The 15,812-nt window shown below is 36.1% G+C and overlaps 1 protein-coding gene across 3 annotated transcripts in view; it reads left to right on the top strand.

Moving 5' to 3' along the window:
• The first annotated feature begins 940 nt into the window (after positions 1 to 940).
• Positions 941 to 15,812, top strand: part of LOC106070443 (neurogenic protein mastermind-like) — a 54,953-nt gene continuing 40,081 nt past the window's right edge. The window contains exons 1-2 of one of the 3 annotated variants that reach the window (XM_056037873.1): positions 941 to 1,498; positions 2,361 to 2,896. In XM_056037873.1, the coding sequence (XP_055893848.1) occupies positions 2,636 to 2,896 (261 nt within the window). In that variant the 5' untranslated portion in view covers positions 941 to 1,498; positions 2,361 to 2,635. Of the gene's footprint in view, positions 1,499 to 2,308; positions 2,897 to 15,812 lie in introns of all 3 variants that reach the window. The other 2 variants (XM_056037872.1, XM_056037874.1) reach the window with 2 other exon arrangements.

The raw sequence follows: 15,812 nt of genomic DNA, 5'->3' as shown, positions 1-15,812 counted from the left end.
AGGCCAAATTGATTCGCCCATAAGCATATGTCTTGTAAAATAATTAAATTCCTACTTTGCTTAAGGCTACTTCAAAGCTAAAGGCGGCACTGTCAGACGCGATTTCCCTTACAACGATACATTCACTGTGGCCTGATCATGACCTGAATAGGAGGATGTCATGAATCTGTTGCTGTATGCACAGAATAAGAATTTCTCCCTGACCGAGGATTGGGAGGGGGGGGGCGGTAATAAATTATACAACTATTTGTAGCTATTTTTTTTTTATATAATTAACCTTTAATTGCATTATTTATAACCATATTTCATTTTAATATTTGTATTTATTATTCGACAAGAATCAATCTTTATTAGAAACAAAGAAAAAGATGACACTCGACAGGACGCTCGGTTTTTAATATGCTAATAATAAATTGGAAACGAGTCATTATCTTTTCATTTATTGTCGCAAACAGGACTCTCGCGATTTTGTCACATCCGCAATTTCACTTTTGTTTGAAAAAAAAAAAAAATCGCCCCTTTCAGCATCATTCAACTAAATTACAGTGTTTAGCTGGGCCGCTAACAAATTTGGCTGGTTGTAGCGGATGACACCTGCCCATAAAAGAAAAAAATAAAAGCGATGGTCAAAATACGTCGAAAAAAAACGACAACTGCAGAAACCGAAGTTTGTTTCTACCGTCTCGTTGCTTTCTCACCCTCAAGATATCTCCAGTTGATTGTAATGTACAAGGTGGGGGAAGAAATCGGGACAAAAAAAAAAAAAAGAAGAAAATCTTAACCCAGACTTGGACTTCAACGCTGGCACCCCTCAAGCTGATAAAAATGGTACGGCCCTGCCATGTAAGCGTGCCGGTAAAAATATTGCGCTCGCGGGTTCCATTGTGCGAGTGGGTGAACGGCCGCATCGACTCGAGGCGAACTCGTCGAGGGGACAGGAGTGCGTATTTCAGTCATGTTAGCGCCAAGTGAGAGGTCGGGCTCCGAGTTCGGGGCTATCCCATGTTCTTAGAACACACCAGCAAACGGGGTGTTTGGATAGACCGACTTCGTGTAGTGTTTTTCCATAAGTGTGTCGCATCATCGCCGGCCAATTATTCCCCTTTCCCTCTTTTATACACGTTCATAAAGAGAGAGAGAGTGAGAAGGGGGGCAATGCTTACATTAAATGGTTACTTTATCCGAAAAAAACAACACAGAAACTTAACGCAGTCTATGTTTGCGCGTGTGTGTGTGTTTTTTTTTTTTCTTCTTTTAACCGCTTGAACCCGACGCATGACGATGTGCTGGGTCGCGATTCGCCTTCATTTGAGAATTAACTCGGTGTTCAGTTGTTTGGTTCACTTGGCGAGGAGGGAACGAGGGTTGGCGGAGGTGTAAACAAACAAAATCGCATTGTTCCATCAACAGTTGACCTGACAAGTGTGTACCTTTAGTGTCGTCGAGTGTGTACGTGCATACAAAGCTGTTCAGAGACCCTTTGGATACTGTTTTAATGGTAATTAATCGTAAAGTTTACCAACGCAAACAATACATAGATCTAGACGACTCTTTTAACTTTTAGTTTAGTTGTTTTCCAAGGATTTCCCAATTTCCGCCTTGACAGTGTCACCCAATGTCACCCATCATTTGAATGATTTGTTTATTTAATTAGATATCTAGATCTAGAGTAGATCTATAAATTTTAATATTTATAATAAAATAATTAATAATAATGCAAGATCTTATATCGACTATCTGTCCATATTACTCTATGTCTACATTGAAATATTGATCTAGCTTATAGATCTAGATCTAAATCTAGCTCTTCGTCGTATTTGTTACAATTTGTAGATGGATTTCTATCTTTAGATCTAAAATAGATAGATTTAGTTTAGAGATTCTAGACCAAATGACTCAAATGTACTTAATTCTTTCTTAATCAAATTAATAATTATAATAGATCTACTTCAGATTGACTAGCAGATCTTATTCCAGTCATGATAATAAATCTCTAAATTATTCTCTTAGTAGTCTTACTCGCCAGATATCTAGACTATTAAGACTTCTACTACATCTAGATCTACCCCTAGGCCTAGACTAGAGTCTAGATTAGATTGTAGATATCAGATGTCTTGAAATGATAGTTCTAAATCTAGATCTTCTCTACATACTGACTTAGATTTAGATCTACTATAGTGTCTATAGACTAGTTTAAACTAGTTAATTTGTGAGCTTATTCCTACACTATATATACATTCAGGTTTATAGAGCTCTGCATCTGTTGTTGTTAGTGAAATATTTATATATATATCTATATACACACCAGAGTGCACATTAACCTAAGCTGTGTTCACAATTGTTTACAACCATTTCAGTAGATTGGAGAAGTCCTCTTACTCTTTGAAGGAGGTAGCATCTTAAAAGGGGAGACCATTCAGTCTGAGTGGTCAAGAATTTTGTGCTGGATCTACACGACTCCCTCGCGATACTGCACCCTGCCCAGCACCACCAGGACCATTTCCTCTACCAGGAGCAGCCAGTTGCCCCAACGTCTGCGGACCTGCGGCAGAGTCGAGCTGGCACCTTCAACCGCTACGCCCCTTACCCCCGGCGACCACCCCCTGTTGTCCAGCAGTGCAGCCCCCCGGGCAGCATGGGGGATTTCCTGGCCCCCAAAAGGAAAGATGTGGTTGATAAGCTGCGTCGACGCCTAGAGCGTTACCGTGCTCACCACGGCAGCTCTGGAAACCGCTACTTAAATTGCAGGCCTAGTATCTTGGAGCAGCAGAAGCAGGAGACTTACCTACTTCAGCAGCGGTGGCTAGAAAACAAAGCCAAGAAAGCTGCAAAACAGTCAAAGTCCACTAGAGACAACAATAGTAATCAGAGTGACCACAGGAATCTACTTGTCAACGTAAGTAATTATAATGCTTAACATTTTAATACAATTTTACAATATAAAAAGTAATCTTCTACATATAAATAATGCTAATCAACTTAGATTTTTTTCCATTTTTTTAAAATCTTTTAGCAACTTACTCTGTCTGGTAAAAAGTTTGTATACATTATTTCTTCCACATCCAATCTCAGACTAAGCTGAATTTGTGCACAATTATTTCTTTTGCCTGACAACACAAGAATCAATAATAAAAAAAAACCCAATATTAGTTAATTAACTTTTGGTAATTAATTAATTTTTTTGGGTATTTCAAACAAGGGAAATAAATTGTACTTGACTAAGGTGGTGGTATAAGCTGAAATTGTCCTCTTGCTAGGTCGCTGCTTTAAAGTACGTCCTGAAAGAAAGATAACTGTACAATCTTCTATTTTCATACACATCACACTATCAGAGTGGTTGGTTTGTAGGCCTGTGGAAGCTTGAGCAATAAGTTCGAATTCAGGTCGTCCCCCCCCCCCCCCCCCCTCTTTTCCATTTAAATTTTTTTAAATAGATGCTTTTAAAAAACAATTACGGTAAAATTCACCTACATATTCCCCCACTCCCCATTTTCCCAACTGGTTCAGATAAATGATAGAATGCTAAAAGTATGAAATAGCAAAAAAAAAATATAAAAAAAAATTGGTAAATTTTTTTCTAATTGCACATATTGCACTGGTCTAGCTCTATTACAAACTTATTTACATGACTGATCCAAACTGATACAACTACATTAGTTGTTTTTCTTGTTATCCCACTTTTTTGTCTGTATTCTTATGAAATCATATCCCCTTGTTTCCCATATTTGCATTTTTAAAATGTCTCATTATATGTATACCCATTATTTAATTTCATTTTTAATATTCAGTGCGTTCTATTTTAGTTTGGAGAGTTTTTAGATTTAATCATCAATTTGTGACTGTCTTTAAATACACACACATACACCTGCTTGTTCTTACTACTACACTGAAATAACACAATGTTAAAATAAGAAAATAGTTTCACTACAGTTTAATATCTCTTTAATATCAATCAAGTCAAATTAAGAATTCAGTGTGGAATACAATTTTACTTTAAAAAAAAATCTCTTGTATTAAGGTATTATAATAATGACAATGATTCTGAAGATAAACAATGAGTGCAGTGTTTCACTTGGATACACAAGCCTCGTTGCGACCTGCATATGTTTTCGCATCTGATGCTGACAAAGCCATTGTCAGCCAGGGGGTTTAAAGTTTCCTTACATATATACTGCACTTGTCTTCTCTGGACCTCAGATGTGTGTCCCTCAGTCTTTGTGTCAAGTGATTAGCTATAATGTAATTTGACTGACTAAAGGCTTTCAGACTGTGTACAATGAACAATGACTGGTAATTAATGACTTCTGACCCTGATATCTTGCATCACTTTCCTTTTACAGTCTCTCAAAAAGAATTTTCTTTGACCTTTCCTTCGAACCTTCTGTTGACCAGTGCTGTTGTTTACTAAGCATTTGTTTAAGGTCTTCCCAACATTTTGCAGACCAAGGTCTACCCCTATCTTCACCTAGTTTAACACTTTTACTGGTCGCGATGTGCGGTCAAGTGTGATACAAAACAATAAAATCCCCCACCTTAATAAGGCAAAGCACTTGAAGGAATTCGTTAGGAAAAGACAGTGTGATATATTTTTAGCAGATTATATGGTAGACTAGATCTTCGAAACAACTATTCTCAAGTAAGCGATTATATTTGTGTAATATATTATGTAATATTTGATTTGTTGGGGCAAAAGTGTCAGCACATTATTTGTAAGTTTTGTACTCCTTACTTGTACAACAGTTAGATTTTGTACACCATTGGGAGATGGGGGGATGCCAACAGGTGTATTGGCTTTGGGTGCTTGGCATCCTAGGTGTTGTTGACAGTGAATGACTTGTATCACCAAACTGCTGGTAGAGACTAAACCTGTGTAGGTTTATTACATCTTATAAATCTTGAAGTAACTTGAGTAACTTCTTTGTGAACAAAACTTAATTTAACTTTTGTTACAATATAAACATAATTCACTTGATGAAATAAATAAATATATTTAAATAAATATATACATAATAAATAAATATATAAAAATAAATATATAAATAATAAATAAATAAATATATAAATAATAAATAAATAAATATATAAATAATAAATATATATATATATAAAAATAAATATATAAATAATAAATAAATATAATATATAAATAATAAATAAATATAATATATAAATAATAAATAAATAAATATATAAAAATAAATATATAAATAATAAATAAATAAATATATATATAAAAATAAATATATAAATAATAAATAAATATAATATATAAATAAAAATAAATAATATAAAACAAAATTTAACTCACTATAAAAAACATGTCTCTTTACTCTGGTAATTTGGAGTCATATTTTGTACCTAAGACTGCTGAAGACTATGTTGCTTATCTTGCATCATTCACACTGCATAGCTAACCTCTTCCCACCATCACCATAGAAACTCCATGACACTAGGTACATCACTAGCGCATATTTATTAAATTTAATTTAGTTTTCCTATATAGCAACCTTTTTAATTTGCAATGGTGTGAGCAGTTTGGACAAACATTTCTTTTCTCAACATATTTAAGCATTTCAAACTTTAATCACGAAAAAAAAATCTTGTATCTTTGTATCAAGACTTTTTGTGTCTGCGGATGTCTGCATGCATGTTTTCTCAGCCACCATGCGACAAAGTTAATAACCATGAAGCATAAAACAGAAAAGCAAATCTTTGACCGAATTGTGACTTAATTAGCTCTTTTTTTAACTTTTTTTTTTTATTCAATAGTGATTTCTTTTCCCTTGGTCTTCCTGCTTGACTTATAAAGTGAAGTCACTTAGTGGCTTTAGAGATGTCCAGAAAAAAAAAGTTATCTTTTTGTGACCTCTTGAGCTGATAAATTCTTTCATGTTTTTCTTTTTAGTGGTCTCTTAGTCCTGGTCCATTTTCTTCAGCTGTTGTCAGGTTAAAAGTGGACATAAGATTAGCTTCAGTGAATGCACTCATAAATATTTCTTTTTCTTATCAGTGTTAAAACAATACCCTTTAAAAAAATATATAATATTCAAATATACAGCAACCATAGCAAAATGTGTATGGTAATAATGGGGTCCTTTTTTGCTAATACAATATGGAAACAACAATTACATTTTCAATAATAAGAAATTTACTTAAATCCATTACGTTGTAAAAATAATTTTAAGAAAACACATATTTCAATGCATTTACATTAGTTAAAACTGTATATTTAGGGGATACAGCTATGTGCAGATTGTCTGAAAACTCTTGACCATGAATAGAGATCAACTGCCATAGCTGCTTAAAAAGTTTATAATAGAATTTTTATAAATAATATAATGTACCTACAATTTGTTTGTGAGCCTCTGAAGCTTATCAAGTTTATTGTTACCACTATACATAGTAATGATTATGATTTAATTTTTAGGGCGCTGTTAGCAAAACATAATGTGGGCTCAAAGGGGGCTATAGCAAATATAAACACAACAGTTCAATATCAGGTGTTAATATTCTTCTAGAATGTAGTGTAGCATGTTTGTTTTATCTGAGATCAATGGGGAGACAGTAAGGGTTATTAACTCTTTCTCTCCTAACAGACGATACCAACGTTGATTCCAACAGAATGTGGTAAATAATTACAGAGAGAAAGAGTTAAACTAATGTAGTAATTATTTTAGGATATCATATTTTTTGTATCTCTATAACCATAAGGTTTCCATTTACTGAAAATATTATACCAGAAAGCAATTTAAATTTTTTCCATGTTCAATTCTTTTCAAAACTTAAAAATTCTTCTTTTTATTCCAATTCTAACACTAACAAAAGTAAAACATGAGAGATAATTATACAGATCTTTTTGTAAACATCATTTCATCTATTTTTAGTTTGATTTGGTTTAATGGAGCAGTCATTCTTCAGTGCCTAAATGTTTGTCAGTCTAAATATACATTATTGACCTTTAAAAAAAAAGGAGGGGGAGGAGAATTGAAAAATAAAATGTTTACCTATAGTTAATAGGCTCAGCTTCTCATTGGCTACTAAATTTGGATATATCATGGGAGATAATTATACAGATCTTTTTGTAAACATCATTTCATCTATTTTTAGTTTGATTTGGTTTAATGGAGCAGTCATTCTTCAGTGCCTAAATGTTTGTCAGTCTAAATATACATTATTGACCTTTAAAAAAAAAGGAGGGGGAGGAGAATTGAAAAATAAAATGTTTACATATAGTTAATAGGCTCAGCTTCTCATTGGCTACTAAATTTGGATATATCATGGGAGATAATTATACAGATCTTTTTGTAAACATCATTTCATCTATTTTTAGTTTGATTTGGTTTAATGGAGCAGTCATTCTTCAGTGCCTAAATGTTTGTCAGTCTAAATATACATTATTGACCTTTAAAAAAAAAAGGGGGAGGAGAATTGAAAAATAAAATGTTTACATATAGTTAATAGGCTCAGCTTCTCATTGGCTACTAGATTTGGATATATCAGTGATGGGCAAACATAATTTTAGTAAGGGATTAAACAAAAATTAAAGAAAACTTTAAGAGGGTCCCTATTAATTGTTTTTTAATCTAAAAAAATTATATTTCTCCATGTAGCAAAAGTATGACCTTTATAATATCAAAATAAAACTAAAGACCATGCATGAGCCTCTGAATGTTTAAATACAAGCTGCAGAACAATTGGAGTCTGGTTATTTACTAGGCTTTAATCAGCTCTATAATCTCTGGTACAAATCTTGTACACTTCATTACTTCCCATTCTGTGATTAAGTTGAAACTTTGCACAATTATTCATCGTTGATGACAGAACATGTTGATGACAGAACATATATCATAAAAAAAAACAACAACCAATAAGGTAGTTGATTAAAAAGTAGTAAAATTATAGCATATGGTTTTTAGAGGTAATTAATTAATTTTGTCTTAAATAGAAAAAGGAAGATAATATATCATAAAATGCAATATTGAGACAGTATTCATGTGGCTCTTTCACTTATTTAAGCTATATTTTTTTAAAAGTATTTTGTATACTTCGCTTGTTGTTAATGTTTGTCCTCCAATCTATTTTTAACTATTTTCTTTTCAAAAGTTTAGCTATTTAAAAAAAAAAAAAGAGACAAAACAAAATTACAATAATTGTGCACAAAATCTCTGATACTGAGATATTACATTTAGAAAACTGATTTTGACTAAAAATCCTGTAGAAGTACAAATTTGGAACATTTAGAAATGATTTGTTTCAGTTCTAGAGGGTTATTGTAGTTCAATCAATGAAGCTGCAGGTCTGGTTTCACTTTAATGGCATGATGAAAAAATCGTTCTCATGCACTGAATTTTGAGAATCCCTCACACTATCTTTATAGATCGTAAGCCAAAGTCTTTATTAATTTATTGACTATTTATAGTTGACATTAGTAAAGGAAAAGCAAAGGCAGTTGGTCGTTGGGCTGGCGACACACTTGTTTATCCTGGGCCACAGAAACAGATGACTTTTACATCATCTACCCTATAGACCGTATAGTCTGAAAGGGGAACTTGATTTTTTTTGATAGCTGAAATATTTTTACGAATAAGCACAGTGAATTAAAGGGAAAAAAAACACCAATACAACAGTAGTTAGTGTTTGAATAGTAATTAATTTACAGCAGTTGCTCTATGTAAACTGTGTTTCATAGAAATCATGATCTCATAAGATTACCTAATGTTTCCTATTAAAACATCTTTTTTTTTTGTTACATTGTTGGTGAGATTGGAGTTTGCCCATCACTGAATTATACGATGGGTGCACAGATCTCTTCCTATTCCAAAATTTCCTTCTTTAATATCGTCTGTTTTAATTTTTTTGTGAGTGATCTCCCCTTAATTAAAAAAAACAACAACTTCAAAACCTTGTGCTGAAATTGTAAACCCATGCATTACGGTGCGAATTGACTGAATAGATTTTTTTTTCCAATTGAAACGTTTGGAATATGTACAACAACAAAAAATGTTATTATTCCCCATATTTACTTTGTTCATATGGTCGAGTCTTTCTGGCATGTTTTGTTATGTAGAAACCAGACTTTCCATTCCAGATCTAGATCCAACCGTCTGTGTGACAGGCTTAACATTGTCCCCTTCCTATGACCACTACGAAACTGTGACCAGCCACTTTCAATATTTCTTTGAAAAAAAATACAGGTACTCGTTAGAACTGTGTACTGTCAGAGGTGTCTTCCCAGCTTTTTGACTCTATATGTTTCATGGAAAAATAAGTAGTGTCCCTTCTACTGCTGATTAATGCTTCGACAGGATGTTTGCACAATTTTAGCAGTTGATGTAATCACCTTTTTTAAGTCGAAGAGTATTTGGTGCATTAAAAAAGATGAGTGCTGCTGTTCTTGCGTATCCATAGCCTCAGTCCATTTAAGATTCTAAAGTTGGCATGCACTCGTTGTTGGATCATCACCATCTTTCCTTTGGATTTCTCGTGGAACATACGGCCTCAGTAAAAACACGCCACTCTCCACAGTCTCTTGTTAGTTTTTTTTTAATGACTTCCCAGCTCTTTCCGGTCCTCTCGGCTTCGTCTAGTACACTGCGTCGCCCCGTTTTTTTTAAAATATTTTTGTGTGTCTTTTACCCAGGGAGTTCCACTCCAAGGCCTGTCTAGATCTGTTGTTGGTATCTTTTCTAAGGGTGTGACAAATCCATCTCCACTTTTGTAATATCTTTGCTGTATAGGAAGTTAATATTGTCCTGACTATAGGGAGTGCTCATTTCTATGTGCCCAGCTGGGCCTGCCACACTGGCTGAATCCATGTTTGCCGACTGGCTTTGTCTTCAGATCTTATCGTTCACAGGGCTGCTTTATTGCTATTTCTCTGCATCTTTATTTCCTCCTATGCCCTATGCCCACGCGACTCCTTACTTATAAAACCTGAACATGCTCCCGGATTTGACCTCGGAGTTCAAAAGTTCGATCTCTCTACAATCATCATAACCTTACTGTACCAAATGATCTACATTAAGTCCTAAGTTTATTTATAAAAGAAAGGCGGACCAAAAAAAACAGTAATTTCTAGTGCGAGTTTATATCTCGCTCTGTCTTGAAGGCTACATCGCGAAAAAGTAAATAAACGTCATTGTCAATTAAATATCGACTTATACTCTAGCGGTTCGGACAATACGGCTGTATTCGCGTTGTTCCCGAAAGTGCGGGGTTGCTAGGAATTAGGATTCATATAAAAAGTAGAAGTGTGCTATATAGGTTAAAAAAACAACAAAACAAACAATTCCATGAAACTTGAACATGACAATAAAATAACTTGAAATGTAACAAGTTAATTCAATGTACAGTATAAACATAGGGACCAAGAAAACTAGATTAATTCAGTCTAAATAGGTACATGACATACGAGCTAGTGAAGACGGTTTGTCGTTGTGCTGGCCATTTGACACCCTCGTTAACCGTCGGCCATAGAAACAGATGCGCTTCACACCACCAGGCCCTATAGATTGTAAGTTCCGAAGAAGATACCTTTTTTTTTTATACCTACCCTATTGAAAAACAATTACTTAGTCTGCAACTCCAATCTTTTTCATATGAATCCTAATTCCTAGCAACCTCGCACTTCCGGTTTGAGCATAGAACACACTTAATGTTGGTCATGAACATAGACGTATATATATATATATATATATATATATATATATATATATATATATATATATATATATATATATATATATATATATATATATATATACATACACATATACATGCATATATAAATATATATATATTTATTTATTTACGCAGGGAGGAGCAATTCACTGTCATCTATTGAAACATAATAGAATGTTTGCTAATAACTCACAGCTCGGCAGCAAAAAACTGACTACAAGAAGAATAACTATTATTATTTAATTGCTTTCTTGCGCTCTGGTTTAATATATTTTTTGTGGTCATGTGTCGGACAGTTGTAGTCTGGGAAACGGGTTCCGTGCCCCCTTCAGCTCGATTCGGGATTCAAACTCGAGCTCTCTTGACAGTAGCCAAGCGGTTTTGTGCCACTCAGCCAAACATATAAAAGGTTGATTTAAAACTTAACGCGAAATAACAAGTTTGGAGAACGAGCAAGCAGATGTTTTACTCCATCGGTACTGTGAACCACCCAATTTTTTATAGGTAAACTGTACTTCTTGTTTGTGCGGTCAGCACAGCGACCAATCGCCACATATTAAGGACATTTTAGATCTGCATGATTTCTATAACGCCATCAAGTAAAAAAAAAAAAAAAACGACTCCCCTCCTTTTTTTAATAAAAAAAAAAATGGGGGGTTCGAATTCCGGACCAACAGCTTAGCAGTTTGCGCTCGTACTTTTTAATCGACACGTCTCCTATAGCGTTGTATAGTGAACATCGGATGTATGCGGTCTAATCTTTGGTCTACATCCTTCTAGTCCTACGTAGTTACAAATAAAATGCACAGTTCATTTTAATGTGTATGGGATACATTTCTCACACACACATATATATACATATAGACATTATATATATATATATATATATATATATATACACACACCGGTATTACCTAACTATTCACACATATTGGCGTGTACGGAGACGGCTTTCCCCAAATAGAACAAAAGGGGGGCTGCCGGCTGGTTGACAAGGGTTCGCTGCTACTTTTTGATTTTCGTGTGACCGATTTTCGAAAGCAAAAGGTGTAGAGGAATAGAAAAAAAAATGAATCAAGGGGCCATAACCTGAGGATTGCTGGTATACTGGAGTTATGTCTGCAGGTAGATGGCAGTGTGTGTGTCAACTGTTTGATATGATGAATGATGCGACACCTATTGGGGGCCGGTTCATTGCTTCGATTCAAACTTTGTGTGTGTGTGTGTAAATAACTAGAAGGAAAACAAAAAGAAAATTAGGTGTGTGTGTGTGTGGTTATTGGGGGGGGGGTGGCGCTGCAAATCTTTGGGAGCTAAATCTTTGTGTTCATTTTTTTCTAATATCATTTGCTTGAGGAAACAGAAAATATTTGAGAGTGGGGGACGAGCATCCATTACTCTAGATTCTAATACCAGTGTGATTGTGTTCGATCCTCATGACGCGTATTCCATCTATGTATCCATAGGCCTATCAGAATGTGTTCTAAAGCAAAGTTTTGTATGCCAGTGTGTTTGGTAAAAGCGAAGTGTTTCCTTTTTTTTTCCAGCCACCCCTATTCCACCAAATCGACCCCCATCCCCAAGCTGTGTTAGTTCAGGCCTGGCACTGTTTGCGTGTTTATTAATCTGCCTGATTGTAAATCCCCCCCTTTTTTTTCAATTTTAACGGTGTGTGTGTGTGTTCGCATTGTGCCAGGATTGTCCTACCACACAGTGTGCTACGTTAGTCTCATCTTTGTGCCACTTGACCTCTGACACTGTTGTGTGTTGGCGTGTGTGTGTGTGCGCGCGCGCATCTCCTCTCCCGTCATTTTGTTGATTTGTAAATGCGGGCGAATGGTGTATTTGTTTATGTGTGTGTGTGTGCGTGCGATTATAGTGCACACGCTGTCACCCATCACACACACACACACACTATTGCCATCACACATCACACACATACTATCGCCATCACACACACACTATCACGTTCACACACACACGTACACTGTCATACACCTCTGTCATCCACCGCCGACACACACACACTATCACCCATCACACACACATTGTTACACATCACACACACACTATCGCCATCACACACACACACTATCACGTTCACACACACACACTGTCATACACCTGTCATCCACCATCGACACACACACACACACACTATCACGTTAACATACACACTATTGCCATCACACATCACACACATACTATCGCCATAACACACACACTATCACGTTCACACACACACGCACACTGTCATACACCAATGTCATCCACCGCCGACACACACACACTATCACACACACACACACACACTGTTACCCATCACACATCACACACACACTATCGCCATCACACACAAACACTCTCGCCATCACACACACACACACTATCACGTTCACACACTGTCATACACCTCTGTCATCCACCATCGACACAGACACACTATCACGTTAACACACACACTGTCAGACACCTATGTCATCCACCGCCGACACACACACTATCACGTTAACACACACACTGTCATACACCTCTGTCATCCACCACCGACACACACATAGACACTCACAGACAACGCAGGCAGATCTTTATCATTGTCTACATAGTTCTAATATCGTTCAGTTTTGACTGACCTGGTGATATTTTAATGAGCTCTTGCTTGACTAGCATTTAAGTCTTTATGTCAGTTCATTACGCCGTTGTATTTGTTAATTAAACGCTTCTCAGCACTTATGCTTGTCACTTACACGAGCCGTAAGAAGCACCGTGCAGCGATAATCCCTCGAATGCTGTTAGTAGCAATATGTAGCAATAATCCCTCCATGTAAAAATATTGACGTAAAGACCATGTTTCTATGAACCTCGGTTAACGCTGGTGCCTAGTGGCTAGCACAACGACAACCGCATGTACGTATGTCAGGTATATCTTTGAGTTGGATGGAATCAGGGGAGCCATAAATTCGAAATCCCAGTCTTTACCGGGATTCTAACCAGAGACCCCTCGATCAGAAGCCAAGCGCTTTACCACTCGACCAACACGATTATATCAACTCACCCTTCCTACTCACCCAATCGTCATCAAATTTTGCATAAAACTTATGATCAGTCACAACCCATATTTGTACTATTTTATGCTTTAAAATTTCAAGAAACTACACAATCGTTTTGAGTGAGCTTTAATATTAGAATTATTAAATTATTCTTTTTTTTTAAACTGCCGGTGATCGCGAGGATCGTCCACGTCCCATTCTGCCCCGGTCATTTCAATTTGGGTTTCCATTGGGCTGCAACATTCATCCATCAATCCGAGACTATTCGTCATAGAAGGCCTGCAACGTCACAGCATGTGGGCAGTTTAGACCAATAGCTTGTTGCCACGTCGTACAGGCCTGTGATGTGGCAACGAGCTGTTGTAATAAACTGCCCACAAGCTGTGACGTTGCAGGTCGGTGTACAGGCCTTCTGTAACGAATGGTCTCGATCCATCCCAGTGGCACTACAGTCTATGGACGACCCTGACCTTCCTCAGCGAGCCTTTCCATTCAGATCAATCCTGTGCGCTTTTTGTGTCTACCTAACTCTTGGCTGTTGTTGATCTGCTTCTGTATTACCAAGCCATCCGTGGTCTGCACTAAGGGCTTGCATTAGACTGCAGCACTTGCGATAAAATGTTCTTACACTTGAAGTGGTGCTTGATCTGTCCACCATACCTGTCCCAGTTTAATAAGGTCAGCCGTGGACAGCCTATCACCCTGTAGTATTTCACTTTACGTATGTGCTGATAGGATATTTTGAAGCAAACTTAACTTTTTTTTTAGTCACTTTTAATTTGTCACCCCAGTTAACTCAAAGCATTAACTTCCATGCTTTGATAGATAAGTAATCTTTCTATATCACTGTATTCTTCCGTGAACTCAAATTCTAATGCGTCCCACTAATGGGAATAAAATGTTTGACATGTTTCGGATGTTCCTTCAGAGTTGAAGATAGTTTACTTCCTAGTCCAAACCTCCCGCAGGACGACGGGGGATGGGAGCGGGCAGGGTTTGAACCCTCGACCGTCGATAAATCCGAACGACAGTCCAGCGCGCAAACCGCACGACCAGGCAGCCAATAATAATGACAAGTCTCATAATATTAATAATAATTTGTCAATATTGTTGACCAATGCCGTAAGTGCGGAAATGCGGATAAGTCTATGGAACACACAATGAATGACAGGATTTCAAGCTTGATCAGATTCTGCCTACATGGGGTCGCCATAATCAAGTTGCAAAATTAATAAATACACTAACAACTGGCTTTGACACATAAAGAGACTACAGTGGATTTATTTTCTAACAAAGCTCGACCCTAGCAATGCCAGAGATTGCATATTAGTTTGTTTTTCACATAATAATTATAGATCGAATGGGTGTTTGATATTTATGTCAAATGATACACAGGATATATAAAGTTGGATATAGGTAGGCTGTTTATTTTTTTTAAAGGCCTGATCTATATTGCGTTATTTAAGTTCTTTTTAATACCTTTTTTCTTTTTACATTATAATGTTATAGTTAGTTGTTAAATAGTGTTAATCTGCAGGTTATTATACTTGATTACTTTGTAATTTGTTTTGATTGATTACTGTCTGGCCTATTTATATTTAGTTGCCTCTATCAGGTTTAGTGCAAAATTTATTAAAGAGAAATTTAAATTTCATAAACGAAAACATTTAAAAAGCTATTTATAACCATTTAGAACAGCGGTTCTCAACCTTTTAGTCTCGGCGACCCCTTTTTACAATCCCCCACTCTGCCGCGACAACCCCCCCCCCCCGCACACACACACAGCAATAGAAGAGTAGATAAGAACAATCCATTTTTTCGAGGGTCTTAGTCGACTCCTGGCAAATCGCCAATCGACCCCCAAAGTGGTCGCGACCCACAAGTTGAGAACCTCTGATTTAGAACATCGCAAAGTTAATTTTTATTTCATTTAACAGAAGCATGCACTGTTTGTCTCTTTAAAAAAATGTTTTAATTTAATTGTTTGTAAATTGAAATGTGCGATTCAAGCTTGGTTTTGTTGACTAACTTTCCCTATGTGAAGGCTACATTTTAAAATTGAAATAACTTGAACAAGGAATT

Source organism: Biomphalaria glabrata, chromosome 8 (genome assembly GCF_947242115.1).
Source record: "Biomphalaria glabrata chromosome 8, xgBioGlab47.1, whole genome shotgun sequence".
Taxonomy (NCBI): domain Eukaryota; kingdom Metazoa; phylum Mollusca; class Gastropoda; family Planorbidae; genus Biomphalaria; species Biomphalaria glabrata.
The sequence above is the reverse complement of the archived record's forward strand: the minus strand, read 5'-3'. Positions and strand labels throughout refer to the sequence as shown.